The sequence below is a fragment of the Crocodylus siamensis genome, chromosome 4 (genome assembly GCF_052110815.1).
Source record: "Crocodylus siamensis isolate JL-2025a chromosome 4, ASM5211081v1, whole genome shotgun sequence".
NCBI lineage: Eukaryota > Metazoa > Chordata > Crocodylia > Crocodylidae > Crocodylus > Crocodylus siamensis.
The window spans coordinates 165,155,637-165,178,999 of record NC_143398.1 but is presented as its reverse complement, the minus strand read 5'-3'; the positions used below and the strand labels follow the sequence as shown (position 1 = coordinate 165,178,999).

Below are 23,363 nucleotides of genomic sequence, written 5' to 3'. Positions count from 1 at the left end.
AAATTGTAAATATATCAATGAAACATTGTATTCAATTGATACCTATCTATCTATCGTGGCGTTTCATTTTAATTGCAGATTTTTACGTTTTCATCAGATAATCTGCATTTTCATCAGAGAATCTGCCATTTTAATTAGAGAAAAACAGGATCTCTGCTCATCAAATAATCTGATCTAAAGCAATAATAGTCACCCACTTAAGGCAAAAGCATTATGTGCAATGAGCATCTCTCAACAGCTAATCTTGCGATATGACTCCATTCTGACAGAATGAACTCCTTCAGTAATCACATTGTGGCTTTTCTTCATTGCTCTGTTAATGGCATAGTAACTGCTGTGAAGAGATACTGCCTTCACAACGTGCTTTAACTAAGAGAGAGGTTACTTGACAAAAGTATTACTTAACAAAAAATGCATCTTGCTGAACTGATGTCGGCTAAAAATCTGTGTTTTATTATAATTACGACTAGGAAAAATTAAATTGCATTCCAGTGACAGAATCAGAGTCTTAAAGATTTGCATGTGAAATCAATATGCCACCAACTTCACTTGGTCCTGAGTCAGCAAGGTGCCCAGGTGTAGTTCTAAAGCCCGTGAGAGCTCACATATTTAAAGGGTCTCAGCAAACTGAACCCTATTGAGATCATCATACCCTGTCACAAACATCACTCCACGGAGCACGTTTCATGATTCTATATCCAGACATTATTAGTGTTTTCTGTGAATCAAAACTGAAGTAGCTCTTTAATATGCTCACACTACTATATTCATAGAAACCCAAATCTTGACATGTTAAAGGCTGTCTAGAAGGCAAAGTGTATGGTTTTAATGACTGCTACTTGCTATATTGGGAACTTCAAACACATTTCTCATGTGTAGTGAAGGGGGACAGGGGAAGGGGTGGGGGGGGAAATTCCTCTCCAATAGTCACTTCTTGCCATCATTTTTCCTTTAATGACTAAGTATGCTAAGCTCTCTGGCAGGAAGTTTTACTTTGTGACACCCCTGAAACAAAAATTGAAGACAACCAAGATATGATATGCTCCTACCCTCTGCAGGTGGTGATGCAAATGTAACAGTTACTGTCTCGGTGAGTACATTCCCACTGTCCGTGGTCCACTGCAGCTGAAAGGAGAAGAAAAAAAAAAGTCAGTCGTCTAAAATGGGAAAAGCACCCGCATATTCTCTATGATACTGCAAAGGTTCAAACCATAATGAAAACTAACAGCCAAAATATTACCTTCTTATTTCCTTATACTGTGTATTTTCTGAAGTCTTGGGTAATTTTTCAGATTCTTAAAGATAAAGTGCCATGTTTCAAAAGGATTTAAAACACTCTGTAACTGGTAGGTTAAACTGCCACAGGTTGTGGGTAGACTTTAAAACTGAAAATTAAACATATAAAAACAAATGATCTGAAAATAAGGTTTTTTTTAGTTACAGGGTAGGACTTGAATTCAAGATTCTGTTTGCATCTTGCAAAAGCAGAAAATATCACAAATGCCTATAAAAGAATAAAATAATTCTTCAGTGTGTCCTGTTTACGTATTTATGTCATTGTAGGAGAAACAGAGCCACGAATTCAGGTCTGGGCAAGTTAGAACAAAAAGAGAAAAAAAACCCTTAAAATTTACTTATAAAAATGTATTAATAAATTGAGCTTTGAAATGTAATTAAACATTTTTATTTATAAGAAACCCTAATACATCAACTGACTTCTAAATAGTGTAATTGAAGTTCTGTTACAGCAGTAACATACAAATCAGGGGTTGTTAAAAACCTCATTTAAGCCCTGCACACAACTTTCTGGGTTCAGAGTCGCATACTGCTTTCTCATTCAATTACTGCAATCTCCTTTCTCATCTCCTTGTCTCACTTCCTTTGCACTCATCCCAAATGCAACAGCCAGTATTTTCATCCTTCCTCACCACCTACACTAAGTCATCCCGCTCTTCAAACACCTTTACAAATAGATTTACTGGCTCCCCAAATCAAACTATCTGTTATAACATTTAATTTCATTCCCTTCACTCCATTGATGCAAGTCCCTTTCTTCCCTCATGCCTTCTTCCAAGCCATCCAATATGCATCAGACCTCTTATTCCCCAATACATGCACCTGTATTCAGATCTTGGCTGAAATCTTCCTCCTCTCATGAAGCATAAAAATAACCCACATCAACATAACATTCTCTCTCACCTCCCATTTTCTGTCTCTCGCGCACACACGCTTTCTGTCTCTCATGTATTGCTGCCGTCTCACTGTCCTGATATATCCTGTCTAGTCCACTTAGGCTGCTGACAGACATGGCAAAAAACCCCAAACAAATGCACTTTACTGGAAGAAGCACTGCATTAGTTTGACCCTTGTAGGAAACAAATTAGAAAGGCTAAGGTGGCGACTGAATTAAAATGAGCAACAGGAATCAAGGACAACAAGAAGTCCTTCTTTAGGTATGTAAGGACCTGAAATGGGAGTGTGGGGCCATTGCTCAACAATTCAGGACAGCTGGTTACCAGCACTCAGGAGAAAACTGAACTCCTGAATGACTACTTTGCTTTGGTCTTTCACCAAGCTAAGGGGAAAATCATGCCAGATAGGGAACAGAATGAGGTCAGGAATGACTGCCTTCCTACTACTGCCGTAGAAGTGATGTGTGATCAATTAAAGAAATTAGACATATAAGTCAGCAGGACTGGATGAACTTCATCTGAGAGTGCTGAAGGAGCTGGCCAAAATCATCGTGGAACCCCTGGCAAACCTCTTCCAAAAACTCATGGCACTCCAGAGAGGTCCCTAAAGACTCCAAAGAGGACCAATGTTGTGCTCATCCTTCAAGAAGGGGAGGAGGAAGGACCTAGGTAACTATAGGCCAATTAACCTAACTTCTATCCCAGGGAAAATCCCGGAAAAATTCATTAGGGAATCTATGTGCGATAGGCTTGCAGAAGGTAGGATTCTGAATGATAGCTGGGATGGCTTCACTGAGGGCGGGTCTTGTCTTACCAACCTCACCTCTTTTTATGATCAGATAACTTGCCACCCAGATAAGAGAGTTACATGGGTATCAAGCTGGCTGTGGGGTAGGACCCAGAGAGTCCTAATGAACGGATCTGTGTCATCCTGGCAAGAAGTGGCCAGAGGTGTCCCATGGGAGTTGGTGCTTGGTCCAGTACTTTTCAACATCTTTATCAGTGATTGGGATGTGGGGGTGAAGAGCTCACTGGGCAAGTTCGCGGACAACACCAAGTTATGGGGAAATGTGGTCACACTTGAAAATAGGCTACAGATACAGGTGGATCTAGACAGGCTAGCAAGTTGGGCAGACTGGAACCAGATGAAGTTCAATGTTGAGAAATGCAAAGTGCTCCACCTGGGGAGGAACAACCCCCTAAACACCTACTGGCTTGGTGGTGCCAAACTGACCAGCACCACGAATGAAAGGGACCCGGGGGTAATAATATGAACATGAGCCAGCAGTGCGACACTGTAGCTGGCAGGGCAAATAACACTCTAGCATGCATCAATCGATGCATCTCCAGCAAAACCAAGGAAGCGATTCTTCCACTCTACTCAGCATTGGTGAGACTGCAGCTGGAGCACTACTTCCAGTTCTAGGCACTACCACATCCTTGTTAAAGTGCAAAGCTTGAGAGAGTCCAGAGAAGGGTCACGTATGATCAGAGACTTGCATGGCAAGCCATATGAGGAAAGGTTTCATAGTTTTCATAGACATCAGGGCTGGAAGGGACCTTGGAAGATCATCGAGTCCAGCTCCCCGCCCAAAGGGAAGGAAGTCAGTTGGGGTTATAGGATCCCAGCAAGATATGCATCCAATTTGCTCTTGAAGGTGTTCAATGTAGGTGCTTGAACCACCTCTGATGGCAGGCTGTTCCAGACCTTGGGGACTCGGACAGTAAAGAAATTCTTCCTTATGTCCAGCCTGAAATGGTCTTGCAGTACTTTAGAACTGTTTGACCTCGTCATCCCTTGGGGCACTCTGGTGAACAAACGTTGCCCCAGATACTGGTGTTCACCCCTGATAAACTTACAGGTGGCCATCAGATCACCCCTGAGCCTGTGCTTTTCTAGGCTGAAGAGCCCCATGGACCTGGGACTCTTCAGCCTACAAAAGAGAAGACTGAGAGGGGACTTGGTAGCAGCTTAATGTTATATCAGGGGAATACATCAAGGGCTTGTTGAACAACTGTTCACAAGGGCACCCTTGGGAAAAACCAGGAAGAATGGCCACAAACTCCTGGAAGATTATTTCAGGCGCAACATTAGGAAAACCTTTACAGTTAGAGTGTCTAGATTGTGGAATAAGCTCCCTCCAGAGGTGGTGCAATCACATCTTCAAGGGGAGACTGGACGGTCACTTTGCTGGGGTCAGTTGACCCCAGCTAATCTTTCCTGACTGGCGCAGGGGGTTGGACCTGATGATCTTCCGAGGTCCCTTCCAGCCTTACAGTCTATGAATCTATGACGCAGCTCCACAGCGTCTATATGAATCATGCACTTCGGTGAGGGAGGTTTGGTGCTTTTACCTAAAGCTGATTCAATCAGCTATTAGATAAAAGTATCAAAAAAGTCCCACTGAAGCACCCGATGTATACAGATGTTGGGCAAGCTGGTTCAAACTAACATGATGCCTCTTCTGGCCATGATGTTAGGCTCAGCACAGGGGCACATGAAGCTTAAAGGAGAGTGCTATTTTGGGGGGCTTTTTATATCTGTAAGCAGCCTTAATGTTAACCACCAGACTAGGTACTGAAGATGCATCTATTCATTATGACCAGAAGTGCTGTGAAGCTGGGGGATATACCCTGGTTATCATGGCAACATATATTAAGCAATACAAAATCTTCACCATACTACATTCTGGCAGAAATGGGTTTACACCCTTGGAACTTCTTCATAGCCAATACATACTTTGCCTTTCAAACTAGAGAAATTACTGTCATTGTCTGTTCTAAATGACCCCACAGAAAATTAATGGACAATATACGTTACAGTTACTGCACAATTTTAAATATTTATTTTGTATTCAGTTTTAGGTATGCTAAGTAAATAGTACTTAGCACTACTATAGTCCTTTACCTGTTCGAAACACTACATAGGCATTAACTACCTCACATGAAGTAGGAAGGTACATTTCATCCATCTTTTCCAGAGGAAAAGCAAGAAATGACTTCAAGGCACTCAAGATGACAGGACAAGAATTACAACCTCCCAATGATCATTCTTCTAGAAGACACCGCCTTCATTTCATGACTTCATTATATGAGACTACTGCACAAACTATCAACTGATGAGATAAATACAGCTATCAAAGGCCTAAAGACCCTTACTCAGATATTATTTATTACTTCCCAGGCAAAGTGTCCTTTGAAAATGTTATCATCAGGAATACAAGTCAGCAGAAACTTTTACTTGAATCCTGAAATCCTTCAACCAAAGTTAAAAAAAAAAAAGAAAAAAGAAGGATGGATAGAAGTGAGTATAGCACCAATAGTACCGTTGCTGGGATGCTTTCAGAGTTATACACCATCTCCCCATTTCTCAGGGACTTCTGCACCTCATGGATGTGGTTCTTGATGTCATTCACAGTGGGGAAAAAAGACAGGTTATGCCTCTCTGGCACTTCATCCGGTTTGAAAAGCTCTCGTTCCACATATTTTCTGTCATGTGTTAGAAAATGGAGGACGGCAAGGGGAAGCAGTTAAAAATATATTTGCATATTAGCAGATTTTACTTCCCCACACCCTCCCAACAGTCTTCTCCTCTTTCCACAAATAAGATCCAAACAAGAAGTTGCAGTATTTTCTCAGCTACAGGACAAGGTTTTTTCCCCATTCAATATGGATGGGAGTGGAAAACCTCATCTTGGATTTGATATACTGGCCTGAGGTTCACAGCTGCTGCAGCTCTGGCTATAGCCCCAACCTGGACCCAGGGGCAGAGCTCGAGCTCCTGCTGTCACAGCTGCATGACTAGGGCTAGAGCAGCTGCCTGCCCAGACCAGAAGCCACTGTGTGCTGTGTGCCTGGAGCCAGAACCAGAGCCAGAACTGTTGCACAGAGTAAGCAGCAGGGGCCAGAATGCCGTAGGGGTCAGGCTTCCTGTCCCCTTCATCATTTGCCACTCCACTGCCTGCATCCTCCTCCTCCTGCTAAAGCAAGGGGTGTAAATTTAAGGGGTAAATTTAAGACCTCCCTCCAATACTTTATTAAATTCTATATATAGAAAAATAACACATTTATAAGTTTTGTATGTAAAGAATCTAACTTTTGGAGGGCAGGGGTCATCTTAAATTCAAAGTTGTCTTTGATTTAGGTAAATATGGTAATATAGTCCACAGCATAACTCCCTTTGCATCTAATCTCATGACCTAAAATTTTTAGAGAGCTATTTTAGCAAAACTTGGGAGTTTCAACACTTGGAAGACCAGCCTTAAGCAATGATATATAATGAGGCAAGAGAAGACAACACACCTGATATTAACATGTAAGAGTAAAGGTTCAGTTAAAACAAATGCTAATATTATTTGTGGAGAAAAAAAAAGTCAGCCTTGCCCTACTGCTGCAAGGCAAATTAATGCAATGGTTGATACAGCACTATAGAAACAAGCTAACTGACTTAGAGCAGATTATGCTATACCTTAGTTGTTTTCTCACAGCATACACTTGTTCTATTCCCTGAGATACCAGTTCTCGGATTTTATCTGCTACTTGTGGATGAAGTCGAGAGGGCAAAGCGCAGTTCTCATCTCTCAGTCCATCTTCCTCTTCCTCAGGAGAGGATATGGGGAAATGGGAGGGTGAAAGAGGAAGGCAGGAGGGCTCCATTTCATGGTACTGGTGCGCTTGCTGCGTGGGTAACTGCACATACCACCTGACAAGAGAGAGAGAGTTTCCAGGTCCAGTTCCCAAGTAGAGACAGCAAAACAAGACTATTTAAATTCTTTTCCAGGTTTTGGAACAAAATCTAGTGACTGAGGCTCTCATCATTAAAGCCACCAACAGGATTTGAGGTATGTGCACCTATACCTCTACCACGTCTGAAACACCCTCACCCCAGTAGCATTAATTGTGGGCACTGATGCCGCACTTTCCAGACAGCTGATTTCCATAGCTGTTAAGATTTCAAAAGGTTACAGAGAGAATGGTAGAGCTGCACACCACAGCTCAGTGGCAAGGGGCATGCCAAACTGCACCCATTACTGCCTTTTTATCATGATTTTTGCATTAATACCACAACATAACACCTTCTGCACTAAACAAGACTATTGGAAGCATCTTTCTGCTTTTTACAATAAAAATTTTAATTGTCTTGTGGGAAGAGGAAAAAACCCCCCCACACAAGCAACAAATTTGTTTATCATCAATTTGTCAAGATAATTAAACAGATGGAAATTTCACCTGAGAACCCCTCCTGCATCCATCAAATTCTTCTTCAGCATGTTGAATGCTTTCTCTTGCTCCACTCGTATGATTTTCTTGTCAATTTTGGGGTCAGTAGGAACTCTGTACTCGGGAAACTTTTGAACCTTTTTAATATAGATTCTTCCGGGGAATAAAACAGACCAGAAAACACCTGGTTTCATTATACTTTTCTTCAGAAGGAGACAGAAACACCAGCTATTTTGTTTCAGATTACAAAATTTATTGCAGAGAAGCTCTAGAGAAACCCCAGAAGTACACACAAAGGTTTGTTTGCAAGATAATAGGTGAACTGGAAGACTGCAGAACGAAAGCACAGAAAATTAATATAAAAAAGTTCACACAGAAGGAGGAAGAGGAGGATGGAGACCAGCGGATGTTGTTGGCATTAAATAAGAAGAAGTGCTTTGGTAAATTTGGATTCCATATGTAGTTTAGATAGATTTCTCCAATAAATCTGGGTCACTGCCATACTGCATTCTATCCCATCATTTTGATCAATTATTGGCTGCAAATCAGTCTGCATAGCTTCTGGATATATCAGTCTCCAGAGGGTAATATAAAACACTATAAATTCATATGAAACTTTCATTTAAAAAAATTGCACACTTGCCATCAATTAATAACCCTAGTAACTTAGGAGGTTCCCCCCCCATTCACCTAAAGTTCCCCATCCCCCAACTTCACAATAAACAATTTGACACTATGATCCATTGTCAAAGTTGATTTGAAAAAAATATATTCTTCCAAATTACTAGAGGCAAAACCAAAGAGGTCAACCAAAATCTATAAGGCTTTTTTGCCCCTTTTAGAAAACTGAAATAACTGTTACCCAGCTTACACACTGCCAAAATGAAGACCAGAATAAATGCCAATAGCGTTGTTATAAACTCCATGTATAATGATTTAAGAGCCTGTAAGGCAGGGGTGAACAAAATGGAGGATCCAGCCGGCAGCCAGACTTCATTTCCCAGCAGTCCCTGCCTGCATTGCTGTGGGTGGTTTCCATGGAGACCCCACAAGCAGCAGAGTGGTCACAGTGTGGGGCCAGGGTTTCCATGGAGACCAGCCCCAGCAGGTCTGGCAGTGAGCATGGCTGGAGGGGCCTGGTCTGGTCTGGACTTATAAGGTATACTGGAATTCCTAGCAAGCGGGACCCAGAATAGAAGATTTAAGAAACTCATCGATTTTAACAACATCCACTCAGAAAATTATTCATCCTTCTTCTGAACATATATTTAACATAGACTGGTGCTAACATCAGACTGGTATGTTAGGGTATCTTGTCATATTTTAGGCTTTAAAGTTGCACCTGTTTATACAGTGCTGAAACACAGTATTGTTTAAAGTTTCCTTTATATCTAGCCTATAAAGTTCTGTATAGCCTCATGGTTCTAATCTGAACTTTTAATTTTGCTGGTGCTGGCAATATCAGCTGGCCGTGTTTCTTGCAAACAGCTTATGGCCTTAAGTTTGCTCGCATGATGTCTCTTTCCTTTTGCTATCACTGTGAGAAGTTTTTTTCTAACACAACATAGTAATAGTTTTGTTACTAGCTCAGATTAACTGAACTTGGCACTAACCAGCTGAATCAGAGGGATGAAATGATTGGATATGTTAATGAAGGTAATAAAGGAGACCAATGGACAATGCTTAAAATACACTGGAAAAAGGCCAAATTAAGAGGTGTGCTCGTAATGGGTCTGTTGAGCAAAGGAACATGCTGACAGGACAAAATATGAACAATATGCTGACTGCAGAGAGACCAATCTGAAAGTAAGGAGTCAAAGGAGTCAAGTTTAAAGAAAAGCATAAAAGGGGGGAGCAAGAAAGTTAAGCACATCATCGCTGTTATCAGCATTTGCATTATGAATCCAACTTTCAACACCTGTCTGGATTGTCCCAGCCAACAACACACCCTTTGCTTCAGGAACTGAGTGGCCATCTTTTCTTTGAAGCAAAGTAACATCTGGGATTGAGTGAGATCAAAGTGTTTTTTCTCTCTCTGAATATAGAAACTGCTAAGATAATACAGGCATACCTTGTTTTATTGCGCTTCGCAGATATTGCGTTTTTTTTACAAATTGAAGGTTTGTGGCAACCCTGCGTCGAGCAAGTCTATCAGCGCCATTTTTCCAACAGCGTTTGCTCACTTTGCAATATCTCCGAGGTATGCCTGTACTTGTTTTACTAATAAAGTTAGACTTTGATTGTAGGACACTTGAGTTGCCCGTGTTCACATTTCATGTTCCATTTAAGGGTTAATTGTGCTTTAATGATCCCTAAGCACTATCTGGTGGACAATGGTGTGAACTGGTACCAGGACCAAGACAAATGTCATTCTAATAGCGTACAGTTATCTGTCATATTTCTTGAGAAACAAGCTCGTGTAGCACTGGCAGCTTCTTCAGGCAACAGCCTCGGTTGGGATTTTTTTCAATTTTGTTGCTAATGCTTACCGTGCTGGACAAGTGGCTTTGTACAGATGGCCTGATGAATTTTCCCGCTCACCAGCTTTTCTGGGCTGGAAACCTTTCCTCCTTGGCCCATACTGGCACTCCATCACAATGGCTCTGCTTCCTGTGGATAGAAATTAACTGGCTCAACTATAAATTCAAGCGTCCAACAGTTCCATAAACCCTATTAAAAAAATTCTGAAGGAAAAAAATCTGAAACACTTTATTTAAATTATTTCCACATACTTTGAGCACTAGCGTGTTCAGGGTAGTAAATACCCAAGTTACAGAGTACCAGCATTTCTGAAAATGAAACTTGGCACTTACTGTACATTGTTCATAGCATTTTGCAAAATAATTATTCCTCAGAGTACTTCTATCAGGTGGGAAACTAAAATATTGCAACAACCATTTTACAGGGAGGCTAAAGGCCAGATTTTGACACCTTTACTCCTATTAGCATCTTTACTGTACATAATGATTCATTTTCTGAGCTAGTCACAGAATAAGATGCTGATAAGCATGAATAAGGGTAGGATCTTCCCTGAATTATAGGATCTGCCCTAAATTACACAGCAAATCGGTTGTAAGAAAAAAAAATATCTGAACCTGATGTTCCTGGCCTCCCGTTCAAAGTTCTGTTCTTTTGACCACATTTGATCAATCCCTTACGTTAACCAATGTGACATAAATACAGAACCCCAAAAAGCATTACAAAACAGTACTTAATTTAGCTGTAAACTTCACTGATATAACCTCATTCTTTTATTCAGACATCTGATCAAGTGGAGTGAAATGCTGGTTACAGTTTGGCAGAGCATAGCTAAGAAGGGAAATTATTTATCGTGAACACTTAAGTTTGATCCCTAGCACTTCTTTTCCCATAATCAAACTACCCTTGAACTCTTTTTTTATATGCCACTTCCTAGCTTGTGAAACAGCTACTGTTGAGACAAATGGTTCTACATGAATGGTAATCCCCTGTACAAGCATGTACCATTTAAAATAAAAAATGCACAGAAAACTAATTCAGAAACAGTTTAATGTACTTTGGTTCAATGAACCAAACCCTCAGAAAACAAGTTTTGGCTCATGTAACTTATGAGGAATAATTGTATCAAACTAGTCCCTGTTTACAGGCATTGCAAAAAATTGGCAGGACCTCAATTTTACAAAGGTATAGCATGTCTGAAATCTTAGTAAAGTCAGGATCTGGATGATCAGAACATCCTATTTTACAATATATGAAGCGAGCTACCTTTCTGAAGGCTACCTGCTTCAATAGAAGGAGAGGCAAAAAAGGTAACACAAAAACTCTACTTATGTAGAGGTTACAAGCTATTGAAGAATGGTACTTCAAGCGGGAACAGCTAGGGATCTCTGGAAGCCTGAAACTGTACCTCAGTAAAGCATTGGCAAGTTGTAACTCGGGAGTAGTGTCACTGACCTTCACTTATTTAGGAATTTCAGATAACTAGAATTCAGTAAATCAGCCACTCTTGGTAACTGGCAGCCTCTGCTCTAAAGATTTTAATAGTGGGAATGTTGTGGGCTAGAACTAAAATGTGTTAGTAGAGTAGTATGTAGGACAGGGGTGGGCAAAATGCAGCCTCAGGGCAAGATGTGGTCTGCCAAGCCATTCTGTCTGGCCCACGGGGCCCCTAACAAATTTAGAAAACTAATATTATTCTGCCCTGGGCTGACGGTCATGCAGCCCTCGATGGCTTGCAGGAACTCAGTAAGCGTCCCTCTGCCCAAAATAATTGCCTGCCCCTGATGTAAGACATTACACAATCCCTCCTTGCTCTAAGTCTGACCAGGAAAGCATTATAATATTAGGGATGCGCGAAGCTTCAGTCTCTGATTCAAACTGGAGTAGATATGGCCAGATTCAGTGGCTGAATCTCTGAATCAAAATCAGGAGACTCATTAATCTCTCCAAATCGAATCAGAAGCTTCCAAATTGATTCAGAGAGATTTGAAGATTTGGCCATAGACACAGCTTTATGATTTTTTTTTATGATTTTTTTTACGTACCTCAAGGTACCAGGCGCAGCTCATGAATGCTGAGCTGGTGGGGCAGATGGAGTGTCACAGGGAGCACAGGGAGGTCCCCCACATGCTTGGTAGCACTTCTGGGTCCACCGCCAAGCGCAATGGGGACTGCCCTGCCCCCCAGCTTGGTGACTGGTGCCTCCTGGGTCTGGGGGAATACCTGCCAATTGCTGGGCCAGAGTGCCGCAGGGGAGGAGGGGATTCCCCCGCGCACTGGGTGGTGGACCTAGAAGTGGACTGGAAGTTCACTTCCACATCCGCCGCTGAGTGCGTGGGGGACACCACTGTGCTCCCGTGGGACGCTCCATCCACCCCACCATCTCAGTGTGCCTGGTACCTCAAGGTACATAGAAAAAACCATATAAAGCTGTGTCTATGGCCAAATCACTGATTCAGAGAATCAGCATCAAATCTTCAGATTCGGCCAAATCAAATCAGGACAGTGATCTGAATCATTTAATCAAATCACGGTAGCCCGAATCCAAATATGAATCGAATACTGCACGCTTTGCACACCCCTATTATACATATTCTGATTCAAAGCCATCTACATTTTTTTGAACAAAGAAACAAAGTGATGAATTTAGCATGTTCCACCTCTAACCTTCTCATTTTGGGGAGGGAAGGAATTGCTCATTAGAGTGATCTTGTAAGTACCCCAAAACATCTGGCACATCTCTTGGAAAAAAGGCTTGTTTTTCTGTATTTGTCCTTTCTAGTCTTGTTTCACTTTATAGTTGGAAGGCTTATATTTTAATTCAAGTGACAATTTTTTCCAATTACTTCCAGTACAAACACAACCTGGACCCAATCAGACACAATAATCACATCAAGTTACAATTGAGGGTTGATTAGTATGATCACATCTAAATGCTCACTCATTATTCTATCATATAATACCTGCTCCATAAATTAAAAAGTATAAAATTACTAAAAAATATATTTAAGGGCTATTTAAAATATTTTACAGGTTCTTGCTGTCCAAGGTTTTCAGTAAGCTGTCGAAACTGCATGACTGCTGGAACTGCCTTCTGAGAACTGCAATGTCCAAGCAGAGCACACAAAGCCTTCTTTTTAAAAGTCTCATTTAAAAAAAAGACTCCTGCCCCAGTGCTTAGTTAATCTACTTCTAATAAAAAAAAAGCAAGAGACTCAAACATTTACATTACAATATGAACCTGTGGTTCCAGGAACCCATATGCATCAAATTTGAGGCTCAACTCACTAAGTCAACTTTTTCCATGTTTGTGACTTGACTTTACCAATACCTAGTAATATTCTGCCAGAATACTGAGATACAGTCTCAGGTGGGTTCTTTTTAATGGCCAAAAGGTTTACAGATGTTGAAACTTTGAAAACCAGTTATTAAAGAAATGTAATTACCTGCATTGACAAAAGGGATCCCATCATATGGGACATACTGAGATTTCCACATCAACCGTGTGGCAGGTTTGGCTGGGCTTGGAGACTGGCGTGTCCCCCACACACTTTGTGTTTGCTGCTTGTGTAGCGTTAGAACACTCTCTAATTCTGTCTCACTCACACAATAGCCACGGTACGAGTCCCCAATTTTCTGCATGGAAAGGAGGTGAAATAATAGGATTATTCACCAATCCGACTGCTATTCAGTATACAAAAAAAAAAAAAAAAAAAAAATGCAGTCAAGGATTCTGGGATGCAAGCAGGTGAAGGTACTATCTAAAATGTTTGGGTGGGTTTTTTATTGGCTTTTGTACTAGTTGATTAACAGCCATATTTGCCAAAGAATGAATACCTGCCTTTGTTGAGTTGATAACATCACCAGCCTGACACACTAGGTGAAGTACTGCAAATGTCTCAGCAGTGGTTAAAATTGCTACACTACTATCTGGCTATATAGGAAGTAAAAACTCCCATTTTCTGAAGGGTCTGGAGATCTCTGAAACCTTTTAAGCACATACTAAGTTTTGGGCAAATGAGAACAAGGCATGCAACAAAGACTGAACTTCCTACTAACCAGTGGTTATATAAGCACCAAGACAGAATCAAGTTAATTCTTTCAGCCTGGATTTCTCTCCAGTTCCTGTTTTTCTAGTATAATTAATACTTATTACTAGTCAATTAATACTGGAAAAGGTGTTTTTGGTGAGTTACTGGCTATATTATGAAGAAGAACATATTAAGCATTTTATTCCTTGAAGACTTCAGTCACAGCCAGCCAGTCACATAATCTTGTATCATATTATCATCATCATCATATCACCACAGCCATCAAACATAGGATTTGCAGAGCGACCCTAGCTGGCTGACCAGGCTATCAGTGGGCTATTGGAAGCTGGAAGGGAGGGAGGGGGGTAAGGGGAAGAGGCCTACCACCAAATTCAGGCCCCTTGGACACCACTGGCCATGGCCATCACCAGTGCCTCTGGAATCTTCCCCCAGATCCACTGCCACCACCAGGCCCCTGCACCCAAGCACCTCATTGCCTCTGGACCCACTGCACTTGCACCCCTCGCTGCTGCTGGCGCCAGACTCACCACCAATGCTGTGGTGGCCCTGGCAGCTGTCTGGGTGCCCCATGTTGGATCCTGCCCACAAGAAGTCCTGCAGTCCAAGGCGCCAGGTGACACCCCTAAGGGAGTCAAACTGTTCAACCCCACTTCCCCCTGCCCCAATGGGCTCAGTACTAAAACTGCCTCACTCCCCACCTGTTGGGGGTTTTTTTTGTTTTCTGCAAAGTACAATAATTCAGAATGGGCCACAGGATCACTGTATAGTGCAGGAGCAGGCAAGGTCTGGCACACAGGTTGGATCCTGCCACTCAGGGCCAGGGCTTCCATGGAGGCTGGCCCCAGCAGCACTGGCAGGCAGCAGTGGTGCTAGCCTCTTCCTGGTGGGGGGGCTGTGCTGTGGGCTGGAATGGAATGGGGCAGGCTCAGCTGCCACTCCCTGTGCCTGGTGGGCAGAGGCAGTGGTACCACCGGAGGGGTGGCTACAGGGGGCTATAGCCCCCCCCAAGTCTCCCCCTAGTGTTGCCCCTGCTCTGGAGACCAGCTGGGATCTTGCAGTGGTGACAGCTTGATTCAGAGCAAGGACAGAGCCACAATCTGTATCCTGCACGCTCTGGCCAGGGGTGTGCAGGCTGCAGATCATCGCTCTGGACCATGCCGTCTCTGCTACAAGATCCCAGCTGGGCTCTGGAGCAGTTCTGCACCCTGCCACACCTCCTACCAGCGCTGCTGGAGTCAGTCTCCACAGAAACCACAGCCTCGCGATATCACAGTGCGGCTGCTGCTGGGGTCTCCACAGAAACTGGCCCCAGCCACGTGGGCAGGGGCTGCTGGGAAATGGATTCTGGCTGCTTGCTTGTTCCACTATTTTGCCTACGCCTGGTATAATGCTACACTCCACCTAGAGATCAAACTTTTGAAGAGAGGCGATCATTTGAGTCTATATCCCAAAAGACCTACCAATTAAAAAGAGATGAGAAAGCATCAGAAGAGAAAAGCAGGGAACAAGTGCTATCTAGCACAAAGTGAACAACAAGGGAATCTATCAGTTCTCTGCAAACTGTTCTGGAGCGGACACAAAAAGAAAGAAAAGGAATTTGTAGAGTCAAACTCAACCCCATAGACAGAACTGCACTGAAGACAACGGAGTTGTGCAAAACTACAACACAAGTTAGATTAGTCCAACAAACATACCACTAACATTTAGAGAGTGCTCATTCTTGCAAAGGAGGAATAAAATAGTCTTTATAATCTGTAGATCCTCATAAGCATAACACTGAGATCCTTGAAGCCAAGTTTGTACTAAAAATAGATTTGATATTTCCTGTGCGAAGAGGGAGGCAACTGAAGACAGACACAGATTCTGCTATAAATCTTTACTTATAATTTCTAAGCTTAAATTTAAGAAAATTTCTTTAAATCCATATGCATGGAGGACAGGAAGAGGAAGCAGGGTGGAGAAGATATGGGAGGCATAATAATTCACTGCTTTTTACAGCCCAAGATACCAAAAGGATATAATTTCTTCTTCCCTTCCCCTCCCCGCAATCTGCTCTATATAGGAAGTAAAAAACAGGAGTCCACAGCCTAAGAAATCACAGAAAACAGTCACTTCTCTCTAGATATTCTAGGTATTTTAAAGCAAAATACAGCTAAAATATAAAAAAATCAGTTGCATATAAAGAAAATTATATTGGAATGTTTCCTGCACCAAACACCTGATCAGGAAAATCATGTTTATACATAGACTGATTTTAAGGACAACATTTAAATAACGGGAATGTGATTTTTTAAAAAAAAATAATTTTTAAAATTTTGCTTGAGTTCATTCTTTTTAGATTTTTGTTTTGTTTTTAAAAAGCTACCTTATGTATTTTAGGTTCTATTATTTTGTACTGTATTAAGAAAAACATTTCCCATTGAATCTGGAAAACCTAGCCCATGCCAGCTATGCGCCTCAATCTCAAGCTGACCACAAAAAAAAAGTTGTATGCATTTTCTGGTGATAGTTATTTTATTTAATAGATTTTATAGACGTTAGGGCTGGAAGGGACCTCGATGATGATCAAGTCCAGCCCCCTGCCCCAGGGTCAGGAAGTCAGCTAGGGTCAAAGGATCCTAGTAAGATAAGCATCCAAGTGTTAACGAGTAGGTGCCTGCACCAGTCCTGAAGGGAGTCTATTCCAGGTCTTGGGGGCTTGGACTGTAAAGAAATTTTTTCTTATGTCCAGCCTAAAGTGGTCTTGGAGGAGTTTTTAACTGTTGGCCCTTGTTTTTCCTTGGGGTGCTCTGGTGAACAGATGTTCTCCCAGGTCCTGATGTACACGCCTTATGTACTTCTAAACAGCCAGGTCCCCCCTGAACCTAAGCTTTTCCAGACTGAAGAGTCCCATGGCTCTTAGCCTTTCTTCATAAGGCCTATTCTTTTGCTCTCTGATCATGTGCGTGGCTCTCCTCTGGACTCTCTCAAGTTTCTCAACATCTTTCTTGAATTGTGGAGCCCAGAATTGGATGGGGCCACTCCAGCTGTGGCCTCACCAAGGTCGAGTACAACGGGAGGATGACATCCTGTGATTTACTTGAGAAGCATCCATAGATGCAAGCCAGAGTTTTGTTGGCTTTACCAGCTGTGACATCACATTGGTGGCTCATGTTCATCTTGTGGTCAATCATGACTCCCAAGTCTCTTTCAGCAGTGGTGCTAGCAAGAGTAGCACTGCCAAGCCTAAGTATGCTGCATGTTCCCCACCCTCCCAAGGTGGAGTACCTTACATTTATCAGTATTGAACTTCATCAGGTTTGTATCTGCCCACTTACTAAGTTTATCCAAGTCAGCCTGGATCTCTAGCCTGTCCTCAGGTGTGGATGCTATGACACTAAACTTTGGGGCAAAGGTGAACTTAGCCAGTGCGCTTCTGACACCAATGTCCACATCGTTGATAAAGATGTTAAAGAGAACTGGTCCAAGGACAGAGCCTTGGGGGACACCACTGGTCACAGAGCACCACGATTTGCTACCATCGTCCACTACTCCCTGGGTCCGACCTCAGAGCCAATTTCCCAGCCATTGGACTGTGGTGTAGCCGAGGCCACGTTTGGCCAATTTTTCCATGAGGAGGTCATGAGACACCAGATCAAAGGCTTTTTTAAAGGCCAGATATATGACATCAATCTTTTCTCCCTTGCCCAGGTGATATGTCACCTAGTCATAGAAGGAGATGAGATCGGTCAGGCAAGACCTACCTGCGACAAACCCGTGCTGGCTGTCCCTCAGGATGTTGCCCTCAGCCAGCTTATCCAGAAGGGTCTCCTTGATAATTTTCTGCAGAAGTTCACCAGGGACTGAGGTCAAGCTGACTGGCCTGTAATTCCCAGGATCTATTTTTTGCCCTTCCTTGAAGATGGGTACCACATTGGCCTTCTTCCAGTCTTAGGTACTTCACATGAGCGCCACAAGTTTTCAAATATTTTTGCCAATGGTTGGGCTATGACATCTGCCAGTGCCCTTGAATACTCTAGGGTGTAATGTGTCAGGAGCAGCTGACTTGAAGGTGTCCAGCCTCTCAAGGTGATCCTTTACTAGATCAACACCAATGCTGGGTATAAATACACTCTCACCCTAGCCATCCCACATCTTGCTAGGCAGGGCTGTCCCACTGGACTGATGAAAGATCGATGCAAAGTACCCGTTAAGCAGATTGGCCCTTTCCTGGGTGTCGGTTATCAGCTGTCCTGTTTGGTTCAGCAGGGGTCCAATGGTACCCTTGCATTTTTTCTACCTCTCTACATATCTGAAAAAGGACTTTTGTTATCCTTGATATGTGAAGCCAGATGGAGCTTGGTTGCAGCCTTGGCTTTCCTGATCCGCTCACTGCAGGTACAGACCAGTACTGAGTACTCCTCCTTGGTAGTAATTCCAGCCTTCCATCCTTTATAAGTCTCTCTTTTGAGGCGTAGGAGGTCCTAAAGTTCCCTGGTGAGCCAAGGGGGTCACTGTGCCCTTTTGCTACCCTTCTTCCAAGATGAAATGGCCATCCCTTATGCTGTCAGGATCGCTCCCTTGAGGAGCAACCACTCCTCTTGCACTGCTCTTCCTGTTGAGTCATGGTCCCTTAGGGCCTTGACAACAAGCCTTCTGAGCTTGTCAAAGTTGACTTTTCTGAAGTTGAGGACTTCTGTCTTGCTGATTGACTTGCCAGCTTTGTGATGGATAGTAAAGGTTTTCAGCTTGTGGTCACTATCACCCAGTTTTCCATCAGTTCTTAGGGTCACTGACTAGGTCATCCCCTTTGGCCAGTACCAGGTCCAGCAATGCTTTACCTCTCATTGGCCCACAGACTTCTTGAGTCAGGTAGGGTTCATCCATCCACATGAGGAAGCTTTGTGACCAACTGGATTTGGCTGAGTGCTCTTCCCATGAGATGTCCAGGTAGTTAAAGTCTCCCATAACAACCATGCACCGAGAGCATGCAGCCTCAGCCAGTTCCCTGGCAAATTGCTGGTCCAAGTCTTGTTTCTGGTTAGGAGGTCTGTAGTAAACTCCTACCACGATGTCCCCTGTGCCATGTTCAGTGTGGCAGAAGGCCACCTGTTTCTCCCCAAAAACTCTGCTCTGTGACAATTTGGTTAGTATGGGCCCTGCAGAGGGTACACACCTTACCCTACCTCTTCAGGTAACCTGAGCTGGATACATTCCTGAGGGAGGAGGGAAACCTGCTCCCTCTGCCTACATGACTGACATGATATGGCTGGGTGAGGGGCTTGGGCTCCCTGGTGGGCTAGAGACTGCCAGTCTGCCCAGCAACCAGTGATGCATTTCAAATTGGTTGGCTGACAGCCAACAGCTGCTGGCCTCCATTGGACCAGGTAAATGAGGTCATAAGGGCTATATAAGTTAAGGACTGGCCAGAAAGAGGAGCAGTAGCCACGAGGAAAACTCAGAGAGAGAGAGAGAGAAGAGCTGGACCATCTGAAACTTGCTCTCTCTCTCAAAACTCATGATCAATGAGCTGCCTGCCTCCAGAGGGAACCTCCACCTGCCTCTGGATGATACTTGTGAGTAAGCTACCTGAGATCTAACTAAATACGTAAACTTGCAGTAACTCAGATGCGTGATCAAAGGCTACTCCAGCCACCCTGTTTGCTCTATGGAATTTATCTGATACTACTCAACTCTGTACCCTATTCGAACTCTACTCCTAGTAACCAATAAAGTTCTCCTTTGTACCTAGCATGGGAGATTTATTGGGAGTAGGTCTAGATTATGCTTTGGAGTCCCCTTGGTTTGGCTGACTAAGGGAGACCACTACTTGTGCTTCCGACTAAGGGAAGCACCCCAAGTACTTGAAGTGAGTCAAGTACCCTTGAGGGCTACAAGGCCTGTGTTTCCCAGGGGCTGCAGTGCCAGAATCAAGCCCAGCCCTGAGTGGTGGCATCTGTACCCCCAGACTAGCAGGTGTGCTCCAGGAAGGGGGTCAGTCAGATGCGAGGTGCCCCCAGGGAGGCACTCAGAGCCTGGAAGGTAGTCAGGCACAGTGAGGTGGGTGGCTCAGTGCAGGAGTACCCCCTTAATGGCCCGACACATTCCCATGTATTCTAACCCAGAGACTCCAGTTGTCCTTCTTGGGTGCCAATGTCAATTTTCAGGGATGTGTAGCTGTAGCACACCCACCCCTTTTATCTATGCAATCTCACCTGTACAGGGTATAGCTGTCTATACCTGTGGCCCAGTCACAGGTGGAGTCCCACCAGGTCTCCGTTATCCCTATGAGGTCATAGTCATTCTTGTTTAGCAGGAGGACCAGTTCCTCCTATTTATTCCCCAAGTTCCTGGCATTGGTGTACAGGCAGGTAAGTGTCCCACAGAAGCTAAATCATACTAATTTAACCCTGCTTTACTCAGAGGTATGCTGCCCCACTAAGTTCTGCTTACCATGGGATGGGAATAGATGTGTGAAATGGTCACGGTGAATTCACAGCTGAACAGTACTAATTGTGCTACTCCTTTAAAACAGCAGCATTACTCTTCTAGACCATTTTTCATGAAAACCTACTCTGAGCAGATCTGTCTGCTAGCAGCAGGGAATGTGTTATATCTAAATGCTTATTGCAGTTTAGCTCTCATGTCATCTAATCTTGTATCTTTTTACTCAGCACCCAAGCCTATGCTAGAAAATAAAATACTGAACAACTTCCCTCAAACTTGTAATAAACCCATTCCTATAACCATTATCAGGAAAACATGAAAAAAGTAATCCTTATTCCATGCCCTGAAAAATCTATAAATTGGACTTGCTCCTCTGTTCAAATCATGGGTACTACTAGCCCAGATGCTGGAGGCTCTGTTTAAACCACTGCAACGCTGCAGAGGGAACCTTGTGCAGGGAGGACCCATAGCACAGAAGGTTCTGTTGAACACACAAAATACCTTGTATTGCACCAAGAAGTGAAACAGAACTCAATCTGCAGAAGTTAGAGCAACATGTTCCCTGCAACCAGATCTGCTCTTTAAATTGGTGATTGTATGTATTCTGCATTCAGTTTCTAAGTCTTTAAGGATAGCCCCATCTAGAATCCACAGCAACAATCCAAACTGAAGGTTACAAAAGCATGCATATAATAGAGGAAACACAAAAGAAAGACAGTTTGGTAGTTAGAATATTAGTCTGAGACTATGGAAACCAGAGTTCAGTTCTCTGCTCCACCAGGTTTTTTGTAACTCCTTAGGCAAGTTGCTTTTAGGCTATAAACAGGCATTGCATTTGTACAGGGAAAAAGAGTCTTTTGTCCCAGGATTGTACAGATATACAACATAATCCACTGTCTTGTAGCCATTTTAAAAAAGTCAAAACTTCACCATAACACAAGGAGTAACAGCTACAGCAGATGAATCTGCTGTTTCTCTCAAGAGGATCGGAGAGGCGACTGAGCCTACGTACAAAGATTGCTCTGATTTTGTCAGATTACCAGAAACATGCATTTAAGAAGGCAACTTAATCAAGTGGTCTATGGCAGTGACTTTTAAAAAGACAGAAAGCTAGACAGTCATGGTAGTCTAGAGTCGGCAGAAGGCAGAGTAGTTATGTACCTCAAACTAGCTAACTAAGATATATAGAAAGAGCATAAGCTTTCATAAACTTATGCCCCATGTACTCCACTTCACAGCCCCTGAAGACATACTATTGGGCAGAGGACTGTGTCTGCTGTGGCAAAAGCTCCTGGGGCAAGGTGCCATTCCCCTCACCCAACAACCCTCATCATCTACACTCAGGGTTAGTGTCTCATTCACATCCTCCCACTCTCCATCATGTTACTGGACACAGTTCCGTCTTTTAATATGTGTAGGAGGCAATTTCCTATCAGAATCACTTTTACGATGATTAACAACAAAAGCCAAGTGTGATGGACTATAGATTTTATTGTGGTATTTATGTGTTAACTGTGTTCATGTTGTTATAACATCTACAATTCAATTTCCTGTGCAAAGAAAATAAAAGGGTTATGTGCTAGGGCTGCCTACATGCAGGATGAGACAAGGTGGACCCTTTGCATCAAGTTTTAAAAGGTTTTGCTGACATATTAATCCAAGAAGTGTCCAGAGGAAATAAAATTGAAAATGGAGGCGCAGGAAAGGCAACCTGTCAGCTCCTGGCCAGAAAGACTGGAGGACAGAGAAGTGAAGGAGCTTTGGGGAGTTGGAAAGGGAACAATTGAGTATCTTTGGGGATGCCTGGGGCTGTGTGGACTGGACTGGGGATAGAGGGACTGCTTAACTCCTTTGGAGCAGGTAAAGAACCACTAGCTGGATGGCCCTTGCCCCAATAAATGCCTTTAATAAAGAGACTGGCTTCTGTGCTGCTTGGAATTTTTGGCTGCACTTAACTCCTGCAAGGAGGAAAAGCCTCTCTCTCAGGAAAGAAACTAGATGCTAGCTCCTTGAGTCAGGACCATGGAGAACCAGGGAGAGTGAGGAACCAAAATGCCAAGATTCTCAAAGCTGGAAGGAGCCTGATATGCCACATGCTCTAAAAGCCAAGCCTAGTGGCTTCAGGGGGGCAAGGTGATACTCTCAGAGGCCAAAAAGGGTGGTCCCTGAGCACTCTCCCTCACTCCAGAGGGTGCTCTGTAATATCAGGGTCAAATACTTGATAGAGTAGGTGTTTACCTACCACAGCCTCTGTTTGTACATGACCAGCTACGTTGCAAATATCAAGAATGAAATAATTTGACAAGCTGAAAATGCAAATTATACAGAGATGAACAAGAATAATACCAAACTTGGAAGCATGTATACAAAAAACGTGGCATTCCACAAAATCCTCCAACAAAATTTGTAATTCCAAATTCACCCCCCTCAAGATCAGAAGCTGTTTTTCTGTCCTTCATGACTCGCAAAATGACCAAACTTGTTTATGTTTAAATGATGGGCTTAAACACCCTTTGGAAGCAACTCAAAGTTCAAGTGATTTCAAAATGTAAGTGGAATATTTTGTTATATTTTGAACGCCAGTTTTCTCTTACTATTGTGGAAATAAAGTTGTTTTCTTCAAAATAAATCACTCGATCAGCTGTATGATAAAGCTGAAAAGGGTCAAAAGGCTGCCATAGATGGGCAATTTTTAAATAGAGTTGAATAAATATAGTATCATTTCTAGATGACCCTGAATTTAAGACAACCCTCAATAATTAGATTCTATACATGGAAAATGTGCAAGTTTGTAATAATTTTTCATGTATAGAATCTAATTATTGGAAGATTGTCTCTAATTCAGAGATGGGAAGAAGGGGCTGCAGGGGGGATATATATATGTCAACAGCCAATCATTGTGAGATAGATAACTACACTGTTCGCCTGTCTTATTTCCAAGCAAAGCATCAGCTCTTCCCCTTTTCCGCACCATTTGCTTCAGTGAAATGAATAT

At 42.9% G+C, this 23,363-nt stretch overlaps 1 protein-coding gene across 4 annotated transcripts in view; it reads right to left on the bottom strand.

Moving 5' to 3' along the window:
- Positions 1 to 23,363, bottom strand: part of CARF (calcium responsive transcription factor) — a 59,541-nt gene that overhangs the window by 15,827 nt on the left and 20,351 nt on the right. For all 4 annotated transcript variants that reach the window (XM_090044773.1, XM_090044771.1, XM_090044775.1 and 1 more), the window contains 6 exons: positions 13,337 to 13,526; positions 9,902 to 10,022; positions 7,422 to 7,565; positions 6,661 to 6,894; positions 5,519 to 5,681; positions 1,050 to 1,125 (listed from right to left, as the gene is read on the bottom strand). In XM_090044773.1, coding sequence (XP_089900899.1) covers positions 1,050 to 1,125; positions 5,519 to 5,681; positions 6,661 to 6,894; positions 7,422 to 7,565; positions 9,902 to 10,022; positions 13,337 to 13,526 — 928 coding nt within the window. The remainder of the gene's footprint in view (positions 1 to 1,049; positions 1,126 to 5,518; positions 5,682 to 6,660; positions 6,895 to 7,421; positions 7,566 to 9,901; positions 10,023 to 13,336; positions 13,527 to 23,363) is intronic.